The sequence below is a fragment of the Malania oleifera genome, chromosome 7, assembly GCF_029873635.1.
Source record: "Malania oleifera isolate guangnan ecotype guangnan chromosome 7, ASM2987363v1, whole genome shotgun sequence".
Classification (NCBI taxonomy): Eukaryota; Viridiplantae; Streptophyta; class Magnoliopsida; order Santalales; family Ximeniaceae; genus Malania; species Malania oleifera.
This window is the reverse complement of record NC_080423.1, coordinates 25,204,817-25,231,581: the sequence shown is the minus strand read 5'-3', so window position 1 is coordinate 25,231,581 and position 26,765 is coordinate 25,204,817. Positions and strand designations below refer to the sequence as shown.

General features: G+C 36.5%; 1 protein-coding gene across 3 annotated transcripts in view; it reads right to left on the bottom strand.

The window, feature by feature from the left end:
* Positions 1-1,976: 1,976 nt before the first annotated feature.
* Positions 1,977-26,765, bottom strand: part of LOC131160316 (senescence-associated protein SPA15, chloroplastic) — an 81,138-nt gene continuing 56,349 nt past the window's right edge. For all 3 annotated transcript variants that reach the window (XM_058115878.1, XM_058115879.1, XM_058115881.1), the window contains 2 exons: positions 2,958-3,033; positions 1,977-2,864 (listed from right to left, as the gene is read on the bottom strand). In XM_058115878.1, coding sequence (XP_057971861.1) covers positions 2,691-2,864; positions 2,958-3,033 — 250 coding nt within the window. In that variant the 3' untranslated portion in view covers positions 1,977-2,690. The remainder of the gene's footprint in view (positions 2,865-2,957; positions 3,034-26,765) is intronic.

Below are 26,765 nucleotides of genomic sequence, written 5' to 3'. Positions count from 1 at the left end.
ATGAGGTTATGTGCAATTGGACCTCTATAATATTTGCATCCCTATTAGATACGACCTTCTATAAAGTTAGATATCCATAGTCTCATTTTATAAGTTTTGTGATTGGATTTATATTAGGTATTTTTTATTGTGGTCATATGTTGTGCGATTTAGTTGAGAATTTTTTAAAAATTTATTCTTTTTATAAAACTTTAAATATGTAATACAAGTGAAAGATTGTTAAATTTTTATAGACTTGCATAGGAAATTTTTACAAAACCAGAATTAAACAACCTGTCGCATGTTTGGCGAACATTATATTAAAGGGTTTTATTATAAGTGATCACCATATTTGGTACCTAGTCCCAAATGCACCAAGTTGGGAGAAGAAATCATGATATGAATGAGCCTTATTTACATGAGAAATCTTGATGAGAAGGGCTTTCTTATGACCGAGAAAAGAAAACACAATAAACCCTCGGCGAATATAGTAAGCTTGTTTGGAACCAGAACAATGAAATCTATGATGTATGGGACAGGGCCTCACGCGCAGGGAGTGTGTCCCCGACAGATGAACCAGTGTTAATGGTCTTCATAATGCGTCTTCCTCTTTAATTTGATGGACCCAAATCCAACCAGATAGGCATAGATGGGGTGGTGGAGGATCAGAGTGGGGCTGCCGCAAGGACTGATATTCTACAAAGCCAAACACACTCATGATGTGGAGATGAGATGCGAGCATGTGCATTGTGCTGCCGTACAGGTGCAATCATACGAGCAGCCGCACGAGAGAGAGAGAGAGAGAGAGAGAGAGAGAGAGAGAGAGTCATTTCTCCCTTCCCACGCTCTGGTCTGCATCACACCTGTGGCTGTGGGCTGTCTCTCTTACTTTAGCGTCAATGGAATCATGAAGATTAGATTCCCACTTAAAGCTTGCACTCCTCACCTTTGTTGCTTTGCCTAAATGCCTATTTAGATGCCTCACTGGCCTAACCCCTTTCTTACCTGACCCCTGGGAAAGTAGATTCCCCAGCTGTTCTTTGCTTTTGTTATTTTTGGATTTTGCTTCTTCTTCTTCCTCTACTCTTTATTTGTTTGTCTATTTTGTTGCAGTGGCCACCCAGGACTGGGAAATTGGGAAAATGGGTCCTTTCAGAACCCTAAATTGAGTGCACATCAGCAAGGAATATGATTACAAAGTCCTTAAACATTTGTAAAATGAAATAAAATATAATTGACCAAAAATATGAAAAGCTCAAGTTCAGATTATAATGCCGTTCTGGCTAATTTAATTCAATTTCTATATACTCGATGCCCTCGCTTTCGAGTTTGTAGTTTGAGAATCTGCAGTTAGTCCATTTTAGAAATCATCTTGGGTAACAAGCATTGAAAATTTCCTAAGAAACATGGCATCCCCAAAATATGCCCATTCCATTTTTTGATAATTTGGGAAGATCATTCTATTTCCAAAAACATGATTTTCAATATTTTGACACCCCAAACCAAGCACCTAATAACATCCTCGTTCTCCTCTCTCTTGAAATTTTTCTGTATTCACTCATTCAATAGTGGGCAAGGAAATCCGGTGTTTAGGATGGCTATACCTTCAAACATTTACCTAGCATTTTTTATCTTCTTCGAAACTCAAAAAATATTTTTAAAAAAAAAGGAAATTGTAAAGAAATTCACATTCTCATGTTTAATTATCGAAAGAGAGTAAAAAAAAATGGAAAAAAAAAAAAAAAACCAAATTTATGAACAAAATTTTAATTTTACACATGATTAATAGTTAATTTTTCTTAATTTTTCATTATCTAAAATAAACTTTTATTTTCAATAAAATTTAATATAAAAAAATACAATGAAAAATAAATTTCCTCCTTATTTTTCTTTCATTGTAAAATTTCTTAATCCAAATAGATTCTAAAAAACAAAAATGGAAAAACCTTTCTAAATAATGGAATACAGGGAAATGAACAAATGAAAACAAATGCGAATTCAAACATGAACACGTGAAAAATCATTTCTATTAGATCAGCATGGATGACAACAATGAGCATTTATCGTGTAGGTTTGCACATTGTTCAAGAAAAGAACCAAATTTTGAGTTTTATCCAATTTTGATTCTATTTTATGATTTGGTTATGAATACCTTCATATAACAAATTAGGGAAATTAGGAGACTACTAATTTATATGAGGGCCACTTGATTACCAATACATTTGCCCTTGGGTTAGTGTTTTTCTACCCAGTGTGCGCGCCAGAACTTGCAAGGCAAAAAAGTCACTGAACGCACGCAAGGCCAAAAACCTAACCACAAGCCCAAATCAATTTCAATAATCAAAGACTGCCTTCAAAGGCATATAACCTTCTAATATAAGTAATTAGTTTCCAAAGTTCTAGTTCCCTAAATTCTAAAAGATATGCTTTCCTAATTTGCTATAAAGAAATTTTAGCATAACCAATTATAAAATAAATCAAAATCAAATAAAATCTCAAAATATGGTTGTCCCTTGCACGATGATCACAGCCCATCCCACCCCTCCACACTGTGCGCACGGGAGGACCAAGCCTCCACAATGAACACCATCCATCTAACAATTTGTTACCCTTCTTTTCATGTGGTGAATTATCCTAATTGTTCCTTGCTCCTTGATTTAGACATCTACACTGATTTGTTAATTGCTATGTATAATTGTGTGTGGATGCTTCTAATTCAATTCTGCATTGTTGTTGTCTTCCTCGCTATCTACATCTTCCATTGGCTTTTGATCCATCATGAACCTCCAACTATCTCCTTCCTCTATTTCCCACTGTTTCTTCAGTTCACGGATGGCTTTGGATGCGGCGGCAGCAATAGTTGGGTTGCTATCTTCTGCTAGTCTCTGCCAGTTCCACCAAAATATTGATATTTGACATGAAGAAGAAAATCTCACAATTCTCTTCATTTTAGAAAGCATTTAAGAAAATTTAGCAACCTGTAATGCACCCATGCCTGCATTTCCCAGAGCCCACATGGAAGGGGCTGCTGCCAATGCATTGGCTAATGCTCGTCTGTGCCATGTAGAAAAAGAATTGAACAAACAATGAAAGAACCCATGTAAGTGAATTTCTTTTTTAGAATTAAGGAATGACAGAAAGAAACAGTTGAATTTTCAATTATTTTAAAGAAGATTTTAGAACTAATTAAATATTTTTTGGATGATTTGAAGGGAAAGAAATCATAAAACATTTGAGAGAGCATAAAATTCTCTTAATATTTGTAAATTTTACTTTTTTTGTTCGATGGGGCAGCAATTGTCAATATATAGGCTATCATTGATTTTGTTGATACCATTTCCCCATAATTTCTACTTTTGTGCTTTCTATCCTCACCCTATGTTTGGAGAGACCTTAGATCTGGATTTGTATTGAATTTGAATAAGATGTAATATCAAATTATACCAAAATCTATCCAAATCCAAAGTCCGAAATCCATGCTCCCAAATGCGGCGTCAGTGTTTGCTTTCAGTTTGCGTATCAAATATTAACGCATATGGGCACACAAGCCCACTCACACTTTCAATTATTTAGATATGCTGCATAAGTTTGTTATAGTTTATGCAACAGTAATACCATAACAAGTTGAACGTACAAAGAATGCTAAAATGCCTTAAAAGGATAGAGGAGACGTTAAATATGGGGAGAGGAGAAAAACAACAGTGAAATAGGATTAGAATTATGGAGACCTAAAAGTAGTATTGTGTGGATGCGCTTGTTTTTGCTAAAAATATTGTCCTCTAGGAAAAATTCAACAGAAGTAGGGCATTTTTACTTTTTAGTTTTTAGGTGATAAAACAACAGAATAGGTACTTTTAGTTTTGGGTTAATATTTACAATAATATGGAATAGAAAGTTTTTTGAGATTATGGCATTGTAATTATTATTTTGATGTATTTTAGTGTAGTTTTAGGTTTATATTGGTATAAATGTTTGTTTTCTGGGACAGTAAAATGCGATGACTGGAGAATGACAGTGTATGTGTTGGCTCGGATATGCGTCTAAAGGGGGGGTGAATAAACGTCTTTCGCGGATATACAACTTTTTATACAATCACAAAGTTTTCTTGACAAGAGCAAGGGTATTATATCACAGTATATGTAAAGCAAATAGCAATAAATGAGCAACACAAGAGAGAAGGGATAAAAGAAGCTTAACGCAGCGATGTTAACGTGGTTCGGCACCGAGCCTACGTCCACGCCTTGAGACCAAGTCAAGGATTCCCCAAATCCACTATATAACCCTCCTTCCCGGCGGAGAAGCCTTTACAACCCAGCTGCTCACAACGAGCTTTAACAATGGTGCTCACCTAGAGTCACCTGATAATAACTCACAAAGAGCTGTCCAATACAAAGAATTTGAAAGCAAGTAGATACAATGTAGAATGCTCCTCTTTGAGTTGAATATCCCAATACAAGCCTCACATTGTTCTCTCTTTCTAAATGGTGTGTAGAACAAGAGTAAAGCGCAAGAGGGCAAGATAGCACAAAGTGAAACCCTAGTATGAATGCATAATAATTGTTCTCCACAACCAATATGCTTAACTTATTTGAAATAAATGCACAAGACTCATTTTAAAGGCCAAAGGGACGATCTGAGCGCTGGAGAGCCATTGGGCATTAATTGACATAAGACAGATTGAAAATTAGCCATTTTGGCACATTTAATGCAGTTTGCAGCCCAACATTCGTCGATGAGATCATGACTTCCTCGACAAGTCCCATGTGTACCTTCGTCGACGAAGCTCTGTGTTCATCCACGAACCATTGGTTCTGAATTTAAATGGGTCTCTGTTTCTTTTCGTAGATGAGTTCCCTGTGCACGTCGATGAACCACTGCATTGCCTTCGTCGCCGAATCTCCTGTATTCGTCAACGAAGATGCTCTGAACTTTTAGATGTCTCGGTATCTTTTCGTCGACGAGTACCTGTGTACGTCGACGAACCACTGCATTGCCTTCGTCACTGAATCCCCTATATTCGTAGACGAAGATGCTATGAACTTTTAGGTGGTCTTGGTATATTTTCGTCGACAAGTACCCTGTGTACGTCGACGAGGTGCTGTGTTGTGCTCGTTGACGAATCCGCTGTATTCGTTGACGAACCCTTTACTTATCATTTTAAAATGGTTCAAACTTTGGTTTATGTTAAAGTAAAGGTTTCATCTTGTTTTAGAAATAATGTTTAATCTATTTTAAGATGTCTTGGGTTTAATGAAATATGTTTGAAAGTTATAGACATCTTATGCAGCTTACTTGACTTGATATGTATGTGTGAGACTAGTGCCTGTGTTCTATTCTATCGTGATCTAAATGCGTATGCAATTTGTCCATCTCTTTCTAGTTACTTTTGAACAGCACCATACACAAGGGATTACAATATCAACCCTCCTTACACACACACAACCCAAAGCTTGTGCTCGCTATGTGGGATTCATAAATGCTTTGGTTGAGTGGCTAAGTTCCAGATATGTCATATGTTGGACTTTGTTGATGGTCATTTGCTCTTTGCTGGTTTGAGACTTGTTTAACCTTTATGCTTGCTTTGGAACTGTCCTGTGTATCTAGACTGGACTAGAGGAAAACTGTCAGTAACCTTGGGTTGTTGTCATCAAAACAAGACTAGAATGAAAGCCCTTAGCCACTAGGTCTAACAGTGTGTATTTTCTTCTGTAAAGTCTTATGGTATCAGATCCCTCTTTCATCCACTTCTCTCAGAATCACATCACTATTGCAGCCACATAGTGGTATATCATTGACTTTTTTTATTGTACAACCACATGGCTTTGAGTTGCATACTATTTCGTATTTTTCTGTGAGACACTTCACCTGCTTAAATTCTACAGCAGCGTAGTTCAGTTCAACATAATGCTCTTTACAGGAAAATTAACATAGCGGTAACTCCATAGCCATATCACACCTTGTTACACAACCAAATCCAGCAAATTTATAGCCCTCACCAGTATATAGCAGGATCTGTTAACCTACTGCGAGTTTTTTTCTTCTCCTCCTTTCTAATTCACATAATTGCATTCATGATCGGATTTTAGTGCTCCCTTTTTTCCTTCAGTTTGTCACAGCATATTTGTTGTTTCCTATATTTCTGTACTGTTTCAGAACACAAAACGTATTGCCTTTGCTTTCAACTTTTTGATTCTCAGCCTTGCAGTTTCTTCCCAGTTTTGTCTTCTCCTATTAGTAATTGTAGAATCTGTCTTACTAAGTTTGGAATTGGCAACGACTGATTTTCCAGTAACAATATTTAAATTATTGGTGTGAGTTTGAGTGTTGAGAATTCCACTTGTGAGCTTGTCCCACATTGGAAAATTAAAGTGGATAATAGGTGCTTATATACATGGATGGACCCAAGACCCAATTAGCTTGAGCTTTTGGGTCAAATTGGTGTTCACCTATGTGTATAAAGCCCACCCATGGGCTCCTCCGGTCCTAACAAGTGGAATCAGAGCCAACGGTTCGTAACTCTGGGTGAGTGACATCGTAAAAGTCGAGACGGGAAACTAATTCCCTTGACGTGCTAACAGTAGGAGGACCAAGTGTGTGACTGAGGCCAACAAGGATCATCTAGGCTGCAAATGGATCCAAATAGGGTCAAGACGTGGGAGGTAGGATTGGTTTGGAGGCACGTGGAATGCAATCTGAGGCACGTAAGACGCCAGTGGTAAGGCTCACTTGAGCAACTGTTGGAGAATTGTCCCAGAAGGGAGGCGGTTTCCGTTCAAGGGGGAGCAGGAACTCACAAGTGAGGGGGAGATTGTTGAGAATTCCACTAGTAAGTTTGTCCCACATTGGAAAATTAAAGTGGATAATGGGTGCTTATATACATGGATGGACTCAAGACCCAATTAGCTTGAGCTTTTGGGTCAAATTGGTGTTCACCCATGTGTATCAAGCCCGTCCATGGGCTCCTCCGGTCCTAACATTGAGTGGAGAAATTACACTCACTGGTCAGATGCAATGGAAATTTCTTTGCTTGGAAAGGGAAGACGGGGCTGTTATCAGACTGAAGCTAGGCCACTGGTGACATAAATGAACAAGATTTTGACAAAAATTAGTTGTTCAAAGGGATTTGGAGACTACTTTAGTGCTTACTTGGTTGCACAATTTTGCCGCATCAGGCACAGGTATGAATTTCTCCACGTTTGTTACTGCAAAGGAAGTATAGAGCTACTTGCAAGGAATCTACTCAAAATCAATTTTTGCAAAGCAATATCAGTTGAAGATGGAAATTAGACGTGCGAAGCAAGAAGATAAGTTTATCTAGGAGTTTAGTCAAATGATAACTTATTGGGATCAACTCGCTCTTAAGGAATCTCATTTTCTATTATCAATTAGATAGTTGTGTGTTACAGGGAGGCAAGACTGGAAAACCTTTTAGTAGTCTTTGATTATATTACCCCTACCTACCGTTGATGATGTGGTTTGTGAACTCGTTGCGGAGTAGATGCGCTTCAAATTAGCCAGCCTCTATTTCGGCTTATGCCTCCCAGGAAGCTGAAATGATGAGTACATATTGATGAATGTAGTTTTCGTTGGCACTAAGGACACCATTTATCTTCTCCAAAGTCAATCTCCAAAAAGGCGCGCATCTTTTTTGATTGGCCAGCAACCACTTTCTTCTAAGAGTTCTCCTCACTGAACATCTATTCAAACATCATAAAGCATTCCAGCAGCACCTAAATCCTAGATTTGACATTGCTAACATCTCTCCAACTAGAGACATTTTAGTCAACGATTACACAATTACAGACTATGGTAGATGCTCCTGTCGTGGATCAGTCCCTTGCTTTGCCCTAACTATTCATTCAGGTTTTGAGTTGCTTCCACAACTCAGTTAATTTCCTAATGCCTGGATATTTGATTTCAATTCTAATCATATGACACCTAACCTGTCTTCCCTCAGTAAATTATATCACCGTCTTTCTCCAGTTGCCATTGTCACTGCTAATGACTCTCCTCTGCATATAATACCTGTTGGCACAGTCCTTCCCTCGTCATCATTCACATTATCTATCTTTCATGTCTTCTATGCATTACATTTACCTCTTACCCTGTTACCTATCAGCCAACTTTCTGAGTCAGGATTTGATGCTGATTTTCTTCCTCTGGTTTTATTGTTGTTCATGACCTGAAGTCCAGCAGATTGGTATTCTGCATAGGGTTGGCGATCTTTATATTTTGGAGAGTTTACACATTCCAAGGGTGTTTGGCACTTAAAGACAATTAACATCTTAAGGTTTGACAAAAAAATGCACCTGCACAGGTTCAAAAAATTTCATGGACCTCCCTAGAGTTCTGGCAAAAAGATGCTGACCTCCTTGAGGTTTCAAAGAGACCCTGAAATTTGATTTTTGAGACAGTTATAATCCCTCACTGGACTTGTTTTTCCGTAATTATCAAGCAAGGTCTGCTTCATTTTGCCAAACCTCATGGAAGGTCTGTGGAAATTTTGAAACAAGGAACCTATGCCATTCTACCAAGTCTCAAGGGAGGTTTGTGGAATTTTTAAAACCTCAAGGTCCATGTCTTTTTGCCAAACCTTGAGGGAGGATAGTACTTCTTTACCTTCAGCATTTTCACATCTTGCAAACCAAGGGGCTTGGCGCCTTGACTAGGTGGTAATTAAAGAAAATAGAAAATAAGGGTGACATATGTGTCAATGTAATAAATAGAGTCACTACTATCTGTTATTGATCCTGCAGTTTCATTGCCTAATTACTGCCATTTTATATGAAAATGAAGCCAAACCTAGGTTTAGAAAATTAGAGATGAGTATAGTTATGCTAGGAAAAGGTATTAGCACCGCCTTTATACACCCTTCCACGAATGATACCTAATTAACTTAAGATTCTCAAGTTGAACCAAGAACCATATTCAATTTACTCCTCGTTAAATTACCCCTTTTTAATATTGAGTCCCCACATGGCCACATGGAATTCATCTCATGATTCTCATTTAACATTTTTTCCAAATTCATTCAAATTACTCATCCTTCAAATATTGAATTCCTCAAGACCATCTAAAATTCTGCTCAAGCACATCAGATTCATGTCACCTCAGGAAGTCTGGGAAGTACACAAACTTCAGGGTCAAGTTGATTTACAAGATATATAAAATGATAGTAAATGCAAGAATCAAAGAGTCTAATGAGACCTCCAAGGCAAGCCTAGAGGATTTCCTTAGACAATTTGCCCCTTAAATAATCAAGGGTGACATCATTACCCGCCCCACATCCTCCATCATGGGGGTTACACGTGCAGAACGTAAGAGATGCATAAAGAGCATGCAATAATAACATGAGAATAGAGCATGAATTGAAGTACATGAATAAAGGTCCGCAATAGCTCCTTTGTGTTCCTAGATTTTTACAATTTTTTGAACTTATTTGAGAATTTTTGAGATTTTTTGCACTTTTATGAGAGTTCCACAATTTAGGGACTTCTATGAATTTCCTAGAAAATTTTAGTCCTTTCTGAATTGGGAATTTACCTGTGTTTTTTTTTTTTTTTTTGGGTTATTTTCTGAATTTTCTACATTTTTTTTTTTTAAATATTCTGCTTTTAAAATTTTTTTTTCTCAAAAGAAAATTCAAAAAGGAAACGAGGTGGTAAACAGCTGGTCAACCCAACTTGAACATACCGCACTAGGACGCTGACATCAAAGAGTGACCAGTCAACTCCTTTAAACACAGACGGATGCTTGAAGCTGCTTCTTCCTCTTTCTCCTCACCATAAGAGAAAGGGCATCACAAAACCCTAGCCCAACATCTTCCATGGCCAACACTATTGTAGGATCTCTGTCCTCCAAAACCATCACAACAATCTACCAATTGCAGCATTAGCTACCAGATCTTCGGCTGCCAGATCTACTTAGATAGCTTTCCCTCTTTCTTGACCAATCAATTTCTTCTTTGCTTGAATCAAGATGTACCCTAGGTCAGCCTTGACTTTGCTTTGAGCAACTGCAGCAATTTCTTGCAGGCTTCTCCCAACCCCTTTCCAGAGGTAAACTTGATTTTAATCTTTATCCACATCAACATTTCAAATTCCTTAAAAGGTTCTTGGTTCTGGAATTGGTGCTCAACCTGTTTAATGAGTGGTGTTCATCACTTTGAATGAGTGAAAAGCACACTCCAAAGGTTCTTCATCGGCTTCTATATCAGGAGAGATGAAGGTTTTCATTACAAGCATGCTTCTTCTCCCAAGACAAAAATCAGCTGCTAGAGTTCTAATTTCAAGCACTTTGATAGATGATCAAAAGGACAAAATGGATGAAAAAGCTTTGACAACAAACCGATGGCTTCAACAATGTACAACATTGAGAAATTTGATGGTTCTAGAATCTTTAATCTTTGGCAAGTAATAATGTGTTCCATCTTGATCCACAAAGGGTTTGGTGAAAGCATCGCTGGGAGAAGAGAAAATTGCTAAGTACTTTGACAGATGATCAGAAGGGCGAGATGGATAAAAAAACGTTTTGACAACAATCCAGTAATGCCTTTCAAACACTATTTTGAGATAAGTCCTCTCATAAAAGACTACTTCCAGTTTATGGCTTAAATTGGAGTCGATTTACATGACAAAGTCCCTCACCAACAAAATATAGTAGAAGCACTGCTTGTTTATGCCACGGATGGTGGAAGGTATGTCCAAGAAAACCCACATTGATGAATTCAATTGATGTCAAAATTAAAGAAAAAAATTAAGCCCTTTTATTGTTATGCTCCTAACCCCATTCCTACGAGAATTTTAGAGAAACTTGCCTATTTGGTAGAGAGATTATTTCTTTAGAGGATGTTACAACTTCATTATTCTTTAAATAATTGCTTGAAAAGCATATTCCAGGAAATAATAGTGAGGGATAGGGGGATGTTTTGATAGCCAAGGGGAGGGATATGGAAAGAAATTCAAATCAACAATTTAGATCAATATCAAGAGATGTGAGTAAATTTTGCAATTACTGCAAGAAGAAAGGGCATATCAAGGTTGACTATTACAAGTTGAAGAACAAGAACAAAGGGAACAAACAAGGCCAAAATCAAAGAAAGAATGAGAAAGAGGTTGAAGCAAATGTTGCTTACAACAAATATGAAGGCGCTGATTTGTTCTTTCCACGACCAGTGATGTATGCTTTAAAAATCATTGGGTCATGGATTCAACATGCTCTTTTCACATGTATCCTAATAGGGATTATTTTTCTTTATATGAATTAGTCTCTAGTGGTATTGTATTGATGAGCAACAATAAAACTTGTAAAATTGTTGGGATTGGAACCATATGAATCAAAATGCAAAATGGTGTTGTGGAACCCTCATCAAAGTTCGGCATAGATTTGAAGAAGAATCTTGTTTCTATTGGAGCCCTTGATGCCAAAGGGTACAAGTACTCCACTAAAGGTGGAGTTATGGAAGTCAACAAAGGTGCATTTGTTATTCTAAAGACAAAGAAAAATTACCTCCTAATTTATATATCTTGCTACGTTCTATAGTTTTAGGTGCTACTGCTGTGTCAATCCTATGTCAGATTCTCATACTACTAAATTATGGCATATGAGGTTGGGACATATGAGTGAGAAAGGGCTAATGCTACAGCGCAAAAGAGGTTGTCTTTGTGGCCAATGTGCAGGAAAGATGGAATTATGTGAACTTTGTGTGCCTAGAAAGTAGAAGATAGTCACTTTCAACACCAGCATCCAGAGAACGAAAGATAGTCTAGATTATATTCATTTTGACCTTTGGGGACCTTCTCATGTTCCTTCTAAAAGTGCCACTCGATACATACTTACCTTCATCAATGATCACTCAAGAAAGACCTGAGTGTTTTTTTTTTTTTTGAAGCATAAGAATAAAGAGAGGATTACTTTTGTTATCATAAGTGTAGTTGTCTAGTTGTGATGCCTTCATGATGGGTACTTGGCTAAGCCGACCCGGCCGCAAGGAATCAAGAGAGGATTACTTTTGTTCATTCGAGTTTGAAGAATTTTGCAAAAGTGAAGGCATTGTCAAGCATATGACTGTCAGACATCCGCCACAACAGAATGGGGTAGCTGAGTGCGTGAACAGAACCCTCTTGGAAAGTGCTCGTCATATGCCCTCAAACACTGATTTGTTTAGATATTTTTGGCCAGAGGCAATTTCTATTGCCTGCTATTTAATAGATTGTTCTCCAACCTCAACTTTAGAGTTCAAGACCTTAGAAGAGGTAAGGTACAATAAATTTATTTCAATTCTACTCAAAATATGTTCAGGTGTCCTGCCTATATTAGTAAGCAAAATTTGAGCCAAGAGCCAGAAATGTATTTTCTCGGTTATGCATCTAGGTGAAGGGATATAGACTTTGTTGTCCGGATCCCAAGCCACCCAAGTTTATTATCAATAGAGATGTTATTTTTGATGAGTTGGCATGCTTAATCCAAAGACAGAGAACGATGCCATTAAAAAAATTAACCAAGTCAAAAATAACATAAAAAAGGTTGAGATAGTTAGCTTGGCTCTACCCCTTTGCAAGAGACTCCTCCAAGTCAGCTTGGCTTAGTTGAGAACACTAGTGAAGTACAAGAGATGCCACAAAAGGAATCATACAACATTGTCAAACACAGGACTAGAAAAGAGATCAAAATACCATCAAGGTATAGTAATGTCGTACAATTTTGTCATTCTAATCCTATTGGTTATGGTTTGGTAGTTGCACAAGAAACCAATGAAACTAGATAACTCATTTCATATTTAGAAGCAATTTCTTATGTTGATTCCACTAAGTGGTTAGTAGCTATGCAAGAGGAGATTGAGTCTTTAGACAAGAATCACATTCGGGAATTAGTAAAGTCTCCCAAGGGAAAGAAGATCATAGGTTGCAAATGGATCTTCAAGAAGAAAGAAGGTATTCCATGAGTTGAGGACACAAGATATAAGGCACAATTACTTGCTAAAGGTTATAGTCAAATTGCATAGTAGATTTTAATAATGTTTTCTTTCTAGTCGTTAAACATATCTCTATAGGTGTATTATTATCTCTTCTCGTTGTGTGTGATTAAAAATTGGAACAACTAGATGTTAAAATAGCTTTTCTGTATGGTAGACTTGAGAAAAAGATTTTCATGCGTCAACCTAAATGTTTTATTATGATGGCAAAGAAGACCATGCTTTTTTATGAAAGAAAATATTATATAGATTGAAGCAAACTCCTCATTAGTAGTATAGAAGGTTCAACTTGTTTTTTTGTACTATAGTTATTTAAGGAGCAAGTGTGATAGTTGCATGTACTTCAAGAAACATAAAATGATTTTTTTATTTACTTGCTATTATATGTTGATGATATGCTTTTTGCTTCTAAAGACAATTCTAACATCAAGAAGTCAAAAGCAAGCTTTCCGGAGAATTTGAAATGAAAGATTTAGAAGTGAAGGAGATTCTTGGCACGGAAATTCATAGGCATTGAAAAATAAATGTACTGAAAAAACTTCTAGAATGTTTTTGCATGACAAATGCCAAACCAATTAGCACTCCACTTGTTGCTCATTTTCTACTTTCAGCTATTTTGTCTCAACAATCAAATAATGAATGTGATTACATGTCCCATATTCCTTATTCTAGTGCTATTCGTAGTCAAATGTATGCTTGATTTGTACCTATCCAAATATTGCACATGCAATTAGTGTTGTAAGCAAGTATAAGGCTAATCTAGGCAAAAAGCATTGGAAAATGATAAAATGGATACTTCAATATCTAAAAGGTACTCCTATTGCTTGTTTAGAATTTGGGAGACATAGGTCCAATGCTATTGGTTATGTTGATTTAGATTTTTTTGGGGATCTCAATAACAAAAGATCCATTATTGGATATGTGTCCACTCTTCAAGAATGTGCCATAAGCCTACAACATGTTGTTGTGTTATCCACTACCAAGGCAGAATACATGGTAATAGCAGAGCTAGTCAAAGAAGATATTTGGTTAAGGGGTATGATTGGTGAGCTTACATCTCATTAGGACAAGATTATGTTGGCCTAACAAGGCTTAATCTCATTTTGATAATGACAAACCAAGACATCTAATTATGCTATTAAGTATGTATACATGTATTACAATATAAAAACACAATGAAAGATGCAAAATGGAACGCAACAAAGCACACAAGTAAATGAAAAATGGCTATTGACATGAAGCTTGGATGAAGACCAAGCTTAAGGACATGAAGACCTAGATAGGTTGTTATATGTATCATACAATAGGAATTCATGCAAGTACATCTCATGTTGGCTTTTGTTACGAAGCTCTTAAGTTATTTATTTGGACCCTAGATACCTTTTAAAGTCTTGGAAAATATTTTTTACAAAGTCCAAATGTTACTTCAAAAGATTAAAATTATTTTTGGAATAAAAAATATAAGGGAATTTGAATTTCAGGATGTTCGGGCGCCTGAGGCATCATCCTTAGTCGACCGAATGCAGAAGTCTGAACAAACTGGTCTGGCATCATAGAGTTTGGGCGATCGAACCTCAAGTTCAGTCGATCAAATGACTCCTGCCATTGTCAAGTTCCAGGCACAGTTAGTTCAGGCAACCGAACCTCTAGTTTAGCTGACCGAATGGGTTCGGGCGACCGAACGTAGAGTTCAATCGACCGAATGGCTACTACTAGTTTTGAAATTCCTAATTTTAATTGGTTCGGGTGACCAAACTTTCAATTCAGTCGATCAAAGTGCTGCGATAAGTTTCGCAAACGGCAAAAAATCTTTGCGATTCTCAAATATTATGTGACCAAAACATGTACAACAGCTATAATTCAAACCTACATATAAATAGCTAACCCTAAACGTGTTTTAGACAAGAGATTACACATATTGTTGAATATCATGTGTGTTTTGCGCCATCTTGCTGAGAAAACCTTCATCTGAGTTTGTTCTTCAAGCTTATAGCTTTTCAAAACCATAAAACCTAGCTTAATCTCTTCGAGCTTCATAGCAATATCATTCTGAGAATGCATTAGCTTTGATTGTGTACATCTACTCTATTCAGAGAGCTTCTATTTGTACAAACTCAGTTGTTATAACTTCTTTGTAAACTGACAATTCTAGTATTGAATCGTTGAACAAGCGAAAGGGTGTTTTCGCTTGAGAGGTAACTCCACCTAAGTAGAGAGGCGACTCTACCTAATGAAGGAGTGGGGTACTCCGCCCAAGCAAAGGAGAGAGGTAACTCCACCTAAGTAAAGGAGAGAGGCGACTCCGCCTATTGAAGGAGGTTTGTAAAAGGCATCTCCGCTTACTAAAAGAGAGAGACTTCTCCACCTATTGAAGGAGGTATAGTGAATCCTCACAGCAGGTTGCTTGAGGCAAGGACGTAAGCACGGTCGCCAAACCTTGTAAAAAATCTGGTGTCACTCTCTTCTCCATCTCTTTCATATTTGAGTATATTTATATTGTTATCTATCTGCTGTGAATGCTGTGAATTTTATAGTCATTGTGTTGATTAAATACTTGAATATTTTACAGCTAAGCATATTGATATTTATCTGCTGTAAATATTGTGATTTATCTGCTGAGAATATTGTGATTTATCTGCTGTGAATAATATAGCAACAACTCTTGTGTATTTAAGGATATCTACATTGATATTAATTTGCAGAAAATACTGCTGTTATTGAGATTGTTGGATCACTTGTGAGAATCAAATTAAACATTGGGTAAGCTTCCGCATAAATTTTTAAATAACCAATTCACCCCCACTCTTGGGATCACACCTTGACTTACATATTATAGTTCTTTATGACAACTAGAGTGCTATTCATTTGACTAAGGATCAAATGTCTCATAAAAGAACTAAACATATTGATGTCAAGTATCATTTTGTTTGTGAAATTATTTTACAAGGGAAAATTATCGTAAAGAAAATTGGTACTACTAATAATCATGCAAACAAAATCTTAAATTTCAATTTCGACTCAAATTTCGAAGCTCCTAAAGTATGGAAATTTCAACAGAAATTTCAATTTCGATGTCAATTTTGATTTAAAAAAATAATGGAAATCAATAGTAAAGCGTGGAATTTTTTTATGAAAATTTAGAAATGGATAATAGATGTAACCATATGTGTTTTAGGACTAATATATTACAAGTTAAATACATCTATGTTATGTATGAGGACAAAAAGTTGTAATATAATTTGCGTATCAAACATATTTGTAATATAATGTGCATTAAACATATTCAATTAATACAAATCAAATTCCCAAATCATTTAAATATTATTTATTGTACAAATAAGGTTAATTTAGACATGAATGGTTAGATTAAAAATGTTTATTTTTTCATATAATTTCAAAAGCCTATGTAATAATATTTTTGTTTCAATAAAAAAAAAATTAAGAAAGAAATTTCACTTCACTCCTAAATCCCTCATTTTAATTCTGAGGAAATTTCGTTCTATATTTAAAATTTCGAAAAGTTTTGCTAAATTTTCTAGATTTTGATAACTTTTGGATGACTTGTTGAAATTTTGATGGAAATTATGAAAAACGAAAATTGCTTGCCATTTTGATTTTGAGGGTGACGGAAATTGAAAATTTCGATGAAAATTTCGACAATTTCATGGAAATTTAGGACCATGTCTGCAGATATGTTGATAGAGTACCAAGCATTAGCTAAGTTCAAGCAATGCTTGGACTTGATTGGACTTTGCAGTTTGTGAAATATGCCCATGGGGACATACAATGGAGAAGATGAAAGAAGAAAATTGTCATCCATATGTGACTAGAGGGGGAGATTATTGAGAAATTCATTTGTGAGTTTGTCCAACATTGAAAAAAAATGTGTGGAGGATAAGTACATATATTCATGGTTGAGCCCAATACTTAATGGCTTAAGCTTTTGGGTCAAAGTTGGTGTTCACCCATCAAGCCAGTGCAAAGACTCCCATCTAACAAGTGGTATCAAAACCAACAGTCCAAATTTGGGCTTGAGTGTTCATGCATTGTTCGTACAGATGTTGATCCCGTAGAAGAATAGTGGTGATCTTATGGATGTTAATCCCGTTAATGAGTACTCCTACAGTTTTCGTGCCCTTTCCCATGGTTGAGTTGTGGCTCCTTGTTGGTTGCATGACATGGAGTGATAAAAAATGGCTTAAGCTCAAGGGGGAAGTGGTTGAAACTCATAAGTGAGAGGGAGATTGTTGAGAATTTCATTAGTGAGTTTGTCTCACATTGGAAAAGTCGGATGATAGTTGCTTATATGGTTGGGGTTGGGCCCAAGACATAATGACTAAAGCTTTTAGGTCATGCTGGTGCTCACCCAAATACATAAAGCCTGCCCATAAGGAGTTCCCCTCGGTTTAACGCTTAATAATTTTATGGTGCAGAGATAAAGAAACTACCCTAACCATATAGATCCATCAGCCTGGCTATTAGAGGATAAGATACCAGTACTTCAAATGTTAGATTGAACACAATAAGGCCAATGCAAATTGTGACTTAATAACTCATGAAACCTCCCTCAGAGTCTTATCAAAAGATTGAACTACTGTTTGCTTTGCTGTATGTAGGATGCATCTATAGGCAACTTTTGTAAATTTGATATAGGAATCACATTAAAATAAGAATCATTATCAATTCACAACTCTTGCCACAACATCTTTATTCCTAGTCAATATGTGAAAAACCTCGATATAATCCCTACCCTCCACCTCATTATTAGTGAATGGCACATAATTGGAAGAAGAGTTGTTCCCTGCAATGTAATCTAAGTTTTCGATGCTAATGTTGAACACATGGGCTTGGTTCAAAACCCTCATCAAAGCCTCCCTCTATGGTTCTAAGTTGGGAAGGAGGAAGACTTGACCTAGGAGTTGGTTGTATTGCTCAACTACAATATAGTCATTTTTCTTGATTATCTTTAGAAACTCATAAACATATTTTGAATAATAAGTTCTGTAACATTGCAAACTAGTTCTTTATCGATTTCACCTTCTTGCCTAGCTTCCTTTGAGTTTGAACTTCCTCACATTCTTGACCTTTCCACTTTTGAAGTCTTTCCAATAGTTTAGGAGTATAAAAACACCATTGTGCATCATGCCCCCTATTCTTGTTATGCTATTGGAAACTTCAATATTGTCTGTCTTGCCATGGTCATACAAGCTTTACAGCATCACATGTTTTAGTCATTTAGTATTATTATTATTATTATTATTATTATTATGTATTAGAGTTTTGTTAGTAATAACTAATAAGTGTGATTAGTAAGGGTATTGTGGTCATTCCCTTTGTACTTGACATATATTATAAATAGAGCGAGAGACCTATAATTGAGTTTAGGTCTCCCATTTCACCCAATAATTCAAAATGGTATTAGAGCAAGATTCTGAGACCTAAGCCCTAATTGTCACAGCCACCATCAAATGGAAGCCCAGAACCCTAAATTTGCTGCATTTCTACCATTGTAGAAGAACTTCCAGCAACACTATAGCCCTAAAAAAGGCCAGCAGCTTCCGGAAGCCAGAGAATTCGCAGGAAAATTCCTGGGAGAGCTTCTGCATGCGGCCTCATGCTCCGGTCGAAGGCTGCCAGGGCTGACCTCACACACTGGCATGTGAAGCAAATTTCAGGCATGTTTCTGACCTGAATTCTTTCAGCAGGGCTCGAATCCCTCTAAAAACATATTATTGAAGTCCTTTGTGATGTTTTTTGTTCAAAGATATTACCTTTGTTAATAGCTGATTTACGACATCCAAGAAATGGTTGTTTGGTGCTTCTCGAACATGTTTGTCAATGTTTATTGAGCCTGAAAGGGGTATTTGCAGTGTTTTTTGATTGGTATGTTGTGGACTCGTGGTTTGCATCAGTTGTCGAAGGTTATTTATGTTGGGATGGAGCTGGTGAATTTGAAAAACATGGTGCCCACTGTGTGTTTTTGATTTGCTGCTCTATCTAGGTTGTATTTGTGTTGGGATGGAGTTCCCAAATCCCAAAAGTGAGTCTCCCTCGTCAGTTACTTGTTTAAGTGAACAGCGTACTATAGCTGAGTATTTAAAGTTCCTGCAATATCAAGCATCCCAACAAGAATCTCATCACATTGCATCTCTTGCTTAGAAAAGTAACCATATTATCTATATGTCATCTAGTATCTTTCCACTAGTCCTTGGGTTATCAACTCTGCTGCTACTGACCATATGACAGGTGTCACCAACTTCTTTTCTACTCTCTAGTATTCTACAAATCTACCTCGAGTAACCCTTGCTGATGGGTCCACTACTGCTGCAAAGGGAATAGGAACAGTAAATCCTACTCCCTCCATCTCTCTTTCTTTTGCTCTCTACATTCCTAAATCTCCCTTTAATCTTATGTTTGTTAGTAAAATTTAAAAAGTACAAAATTGCTCTGTAACCTTGTTTCCTAATTCTATTGTTATTCAGGATCTAAAGACGAGGAAGACGATTGGCATAGGACGTGAGGCTGATGGACATTACTACTTTGAGTCACTTTCTTCACCTATTGCCAGTGGTGTTGCTGTCACACCATATCAAGTCCATTGTCGCCTTGGCCATCCATTATTGGACAAGTTAAAACAACTAGTTCCTACTCTAAGTACCGTGTCTAGTGTCGATTATGAGTCCTGTCAATTAGGAAAGCATCATCATGTTCCCTTTGCCTCTCGAGCCAATAAAAGAGTCGTTAGCCCTTTTATGTTAGTCCATTAAGATCTTTGGGGTCCTAGTCATATCACATTAAAGTTGGGATTTCGATACTTTGTCACTTTTATCGATGACTATTCCAAAATGACTCGATTGTATTTGATGAAAGATCACTCCAAGTTGTTTAATATCTTTTGTGCCTTTTGTTCTCAAATAAGAACTTAGTTTGATATGCTAGTTCGAATACTTCGTAGTGATAATGCTAAAAATTACTTCAGTACTCAATTCATTATCCATATGACAAACTCTAGCATGATCCATTAGTCATCTTATGCCCACACTTCGGAACAAAATGGAGTAGTGAAGAGAAAAAATAGACATATTCTTGAAGTCACTCGAACCCTTTCGTATCAAATGAATGTTTCCAAAGTTTTTTGGAGTGATGTTGTTCTCACTGTTGGCTCTCTCATCAATAAAATGCCAATTCCTGTCCTTGGTGGTAAAATCCCATATTCAATTATCTTCCCTGAGGCTCCCTTGTTCTCCCCCTTCCTCCTCGTATATTTGGTTGTGTGTCCTTCGTTCATCAGTTAAATCCACGAAGGGATAAATCGGATCCTCATGCTAGAAAATGTATTTTTCTAGGTTATTCCTATACTCAAAAAGGATATTGGTGTTACAGTCCCACTTTATATCGATTCTTTGTCTCTGCTGATGTCACCTTTTTTGAGTCTACACCGTACTATTCTGATTCCTTGAGTTCAGTTGACCTTGATGTGTCTTTTCCTCTGCCTAGCCAACCTGATCCTAACTTATTTCCTTCATCTAGTCCTCCTGCATCCTCATCTAATTTAAGTCCTTCTCATCACTTGGATCTTCCCAATCTGCAAGTGCACACACAACGACTCAATGGAGGAGAGCGTACTCTAGCTTCTACTCCTACGCCTCCAATTTCCTCATTAGATGATCCTCTTCCCCAAGTGGTTGATCCACCTATTGCTATTCAAAAGGGTAAATACACTCGTACCCAACATCCAATGCCTATTTTTGTTTATTATGATTTCTTGTCACCCTCATACTACTTTTTTGTTAGCACCCTATCTTCTATTGTTCTTCAGAAGACTATTTCTGAAGCCCTATCCCATTCTGAGTGGAGGAATGCAATAATAGAAGAGATGCATGCTCTACAAAATAATGATAGGTACTTGGTACGTCTTCCTTATGATAAGTCTGTGGTTGGTTGTCATGGGTGTATACTATGAAGGTTAATCTAGATGGTTCCCTGGATCGATTGAAAGCCCGCCTTGTTTCCAAGGATATACTTCGGTGTGTGCCCTAGACTATTCAGACACGTTCTCCCTTGTAGCCAAACTTGACTCCGTACATTTTTTCATCTCCTTAGCCACCACCTATTACTGGCATCTACACTAGTTAGATGCGAAGAATGCTTTCCTACATGGTGATCTTCAGGAGGAGGTCTATATTTGTTGCTCAGGGGGAGTCAGGCTTAGTGTTTCAACTCAAGAAGTCACTATATGGTTTAAAACAGTCTATGAGGGCATGATTTGGTTGCTTTATTGTTGTAGTACTTGAATTTGGCCTTCAACAGTGTGTAGTAGATCATTCTGTATTTTAGATCATTCTGTATTTTATCGTCATACTCCATTCGAAAGGATTCTGCTTAGTGTGTATGTGGATGATATTGTGATTACTGGTGCTAATGATCAAGGTATTCATAGCCTAAAGCATTTCCTGCAAACTAAGTCTCAATCAAAGGATTGGGACCATTGAAGTAGTTCTTGAGTATAGAAGTATCGAGATCTCGTGCTGGAACCGTCTTGTCACAAAGGAAGTATGTTCTTGATATTTTAGATGAGATTGGACCGTTGGGAACCGAACCCATTGATACACCTACGGATCCTAATAGCAAGCTAGTGCCAAATATAGGTGATTTGTTGCCCAACCCAAGACGATATCAAAGACTTGTTGGAAAGTTGAATTATCTCATAGTCACTCGGCCGAATGTATCTTTCGCAACAAGTTTTGTGAGGCAGTTTCTTGATTCTTCGAGAACAAGTCATCAGGGTACAATAATTTGCATCTTGAGATATCTCAAAGGTGCACCTGGGAGAGGTCTCTTATATCAAGATCAATGTCACACTAATATTCAGATTGGGTTGGATCACCTTCTGATAAAAGATCCACAACTGGGTCTTGTACCTTTTTCGGTAGTAATTTGGTGTCTTGGAAAAGTAAGAAACAAATTGTGGTGGCCAGGTTGAGTGTTGAGTTAGACTATGACGCACACTACATGCGAACTTGTTTGGTTGAAGAATATGTTGAAATAACTAGGTTTTAGACATTCTCAACCTATGGAGTAGATGCGTGATAATTGAGCATTTATTCATATTGCCTCCAACCCGGTCTTCCATGAGCAGACAAAACACATTGAAATTCATTGCCACTTTATTCATGAGAAACTTGTATAGAAGCTCATTAAAATTGCTTGAGGCTCTTTCCATGATTAATTTTACCATTGCTCCCCAATTCAAAGAAGGAAATAAGGTTGCAGACTTCTTGGCACATTAGGGAGAGGAAGGCACCACTATGAGATATCTATAGTTTGCTTCTTTACCTTGTCTAGTTAGAGGCTTGATACGACTTGGCAAAATTGGTCTTCCTAATTTAAAAGTCTAATGTGTCGTTTTGTCTTCGTTTAGTTTTCGTTACATTCCGTTTTTATCTGTTTGTAGCTTGCTTTGCTGAAACCACGGTATTCCTCCGCCATAAGTGAGGGGTTTTCTAATAAAGAAAGGAGGTGACGCCCTTTTTTATGGAAAAAAAAAACCTTCTTACAACCACTTATGTGAAATATGAGTTTCAGCTTGTTGATTTGTTCGCTAAAGTCTTGGAAGGTGCTCATGTGAAATTCATTTGTAACAAGCTAAAAGCACATTATATATATGCTCTAGCTTGAGGGGGAGTGCTAATGGTTATTTAGCCATTTAGTATTATTATTATGTGTTTGAGTTTTGTTAGTTATAAGTGTGAGTTAGTAAAAGTGTTAGGGTCATTCCCATTGTACATGACATATATTATACATAGAGGGAGAGACCTATCATTGAGTTTAGGTCTTTCATTTTACCCAACTATTCAACCACATGCATACCTCTATGGTACTGCTTTGTTGTCCATATAAGGAAATGGACTAGGCGACCAAATTTTGAGTTTTTTTGGCTGCTTGTTGAACTTCTTAAACCTTCTTCCCGTAACAACTAGGGAGAACAGTGGAGGATCTCTTGTAGATAATTCTTGGCGATCATATTTCGATGAAGATTCAAAAATTAGGAATTTTATATCAGTTTTAAGGGTATTTGTTTATTCCAGTAACTTTCAATAACTTGAGGTTATTTTTCTAGGGGGTTTTTTTTTTTTCAAGGGAAAAGGGGTACGGTTGTTCTTTTTGGGGGGCTTTTTAGCTAAAAGGAAAACGGTTGGATCTGAGGAGCTTGAACTAGTAGATGAAAAGGCCCTGGATGGAGATGAGCTAGATGATAAAGTGGGGCTACTATAGTGGTGGCCACAAAGGGATTTGTGGCTAGAACATAGTATGCTCTGATATCAATTGACGTAAAACAACACAGGGAAACAAGGAGAGAAAGAATTCAGAGACTGGCTGTTTTGTCTTGCTATTTATTTTGAATAAAATGAGACTGCAAACAAGGAGGGAAAGATTTGCATCTTATAAGCTTGTGCGCTATGCGGTTGAGTGATGGGATAGAGTACAATAATACTGTAGAAAACAAGGTCCACAACTTTTTCATATAATCAATGGCGAGGAGGTAAGAAAATATTGATTGGCTTATTTCTGAAAGTGGAAGCATTCCATTTACGAGATCACTGTATTCCATATCATGCCAATCAACTTTATTTTTTTTAGTCTCATGCTAATGGTGGATGTAGTGCTGATAAAGAAGCTTCCAATATAGTTGATGGCAAGGTCTTTAAATATTGATTTCGACTCAAATTTCAAAGCTCCAAAAGTACGGAAATTTTGATTTTGATGCCAATTTCAATTTCGATTTGAAAAAATAATGGAAACCAATAGTAGAACATGGAATTCTTTTATGAAGCTTTAGAAATGATTAATAGACACAATAATGTAAGTTGTAGGACTTATATATTATAAGTAAATACATTGATGCTGTGTACAAGGTGGAGAAGTTGTAATATGATATGTGCGTCAAACATATTTGTAAGATAATGTACATTAAACATATTTAGTGAATCAATTAATACAAATGAAATTCATAAATCATTTAAATATTATTTATTATACAAATAATGATAATTTAGAAATGAAAGGTTAAATGAAATGTTGTAAGTTTATTTTTTCATATAATTTCAAAAGCACTTGTAATAATCATTTGTTTCGATAAAAATAAATAAAAAGAGAAATTTCATTTCACTCCTAAATCCCTCATTTGAATTTCGAGGAAATTTCATTATAGAGTTCAAATTTCGACAAGTTTCGCTAAAATTTCGGATGATTTGTTGAGATTTCGACGGAAATTGACTGCCATTTTGATTTTGAGGGTGACGGAAATCAGAAAATTCAAGAAAATTTTGACAATTTCATGGAAATTTAAGACCATGGTTGATGGTAGTATTATTTTTTTGCACATTAGAAGTTAAAAGAGCCCATTTTAAAGAAAGTAAATGATGACACATAGGCCCCATTCTTTGATCATCTTCCAAAGTGTGATACTTTTCCACCTATCAACTTTATCAAGATTGGAAATCTTGGGAAGGATTATAATATGTTTGTTAAAGCTTGATATACATTGTTGGCCCACAACCTAACAGCTTAAGTTTTTAGGTAAAGTTGTAATCTAACACAACATCAGAGCTGGCTACCAAGAGTTTCTAGGTTCTAGTCTTGTTGTCCACACTTATTGTGTAGTGTTTAAAAAGTTATTGTATTCCCTCTAATGGGTGTTATTTATCTATCATGTGTGTATCTCCCCAACATAACTATACTCCCAAACTTAGCTGAGATTGCCCAGATCAAGGCCTAGCTTCTAACCTAAACTTAGATTTGAATTAAAATGGTAATAACCCCACCTTGGACAAATACCATATTACTGGTGACTCCATTGAACTTTATTAAGTCATAAAATGGAATATTTCAATTTTCCTTGCTCAGTTTGAGGCATCATGTTGGACTTTCACATGTTGTGACAAGAATTATTGTCCTCCTTCTGGGAAAAAAATATAAGTTATCAGTTCTATGTGATTCTAAGTTAGGTCATTTTTCTAGTGAGCATTTGAGAGGTGGTTTCTCCTGGTGTTTTGGGGAATTTGAGAGTAACATATTTAGTCTCTTCTTGTAGCGGATGTAAATATGGAAAAATGATTGCTTTACAATTTAATAAAAGTATTTCCATTTTTATGCCTCCATTCGTTCTTGCTCATGCTGATAAATGGCTAGATCTCCAATTCCTACAAGAAGTGGTTATATACTTCTATTTATTATGTTTCTTTTATTGATAATATAATTGGTATTTTTGAGAGGACAAATTATAGTTGCTATTATTGGGTACATTAGATGTCTCATAAATCTTGTTTTTTTATTTATTTGAAACATCATCATTCCCACTCCATTTGGGCGGTATATTCTAAACAATTTCAATGCATTTCTTGACACATTGTACCGGTCATCAATCCTCTAATGCAAGTATTCCAGAACAAAATATGTGATATCCATACCCTTTAGGCCAAGCCGCCAAGGTAAAGATAAATTACTTTGATAATTTTGCATGGCTGATGGATTGTTTTTGTATTGAACATGTCAATACTAGCTAATTTTTTAAAATGCGAAAGAGCATAAGGTGAGGCTTTTTAACTCTTTATAGGCAAGGCGTAAGCCTTAACGCGCTGGGGTGTAAGCCTTTTCAGAATTATTTTTTAAGACAAAAATCTGTATATAAATTACATATATTTCAAAAATATAGAAAAATTTGCTAACTTGAATTCCTAATGTAAATCACCACAAGAGATAGCTATACTATCACAAAGTTCAAATTATTTACATAATCCAAGATACAACTCTCAGTTATTTTGGAAAGGTTGAGGTTCAATAGCTTTAGAAATCAATTCATATTATGACATTCCTTTTATATAAACATGTAGTTAAAATTTTCTAGCCAAATCTAACTTGAGAATCACACACCCAAAATACGCAAGCCTCAATTAAAAAGGCGCAAAAGGCATGCCTCTTGTACAAATGTATAAGCCTTAGCTTTTGATGCATTAGCCTTTTTGGAATTTGGTAGTCTAGGTTACCTCAAGGAACTTTAGGCATGCCTTGCCTTGAGGCAAGCCTCAATTGAGCCTTTTAAAACATTGATACTAGTCATATTGCGGATTAATTAAGTTATGTTAAATGACATTGGAAATTTTATTCAATTTCTTAGCAGTAGGAGGGCCTTAATGAAGGGAATTTATGAGGACCATGCTAAAACATAGATAACATAAGAGTTGGGGCAGGAGAAAAGGGAAAAAAAAAAATGAAGCAGAGGCATGCTAAACCAGGTGTGGGACCTGGCAGCAGCAGCAGACCTAGCAAACAGCTGGCAGCACTGTAGGAACTGCTGTCCTAATCCATTTCTAGCCTTGGGAATACCAGCAAGAACAAAATACACCTTACCAATTCCTGTAAGCCTTTGTGTGTGTGTGTGTGTCTGTGTGTGTGTGAGAGAGAGAGAGAGAATCTTGCATCAACATCAAGAAAATTCAGGGAAAATCAGGAGGAAATATGGAAAGACCATAGGAAACTTAAAAAAAAATTGGAGAATCTGAAAGTCGAGGTAGGTTTTCCTAAGTTTCGTTTATTCACCTAGTGATTTTGGGTAATAATGGAGTTCTCTAAGGAAAAAGGGTAGGAACTTGCATGAAATTGAATCCTAACAAGGAAAGATTTAAGCTTGTTATTTCTGTTTATTAGATATGGTTGCACATATGCTATCACAGCTGGATATGTTTTTTTAGTTGGGAAATTTTCTCCTGATAGATATTGATCTCGTAAGGATGATAGTTTTGCCATGACATAA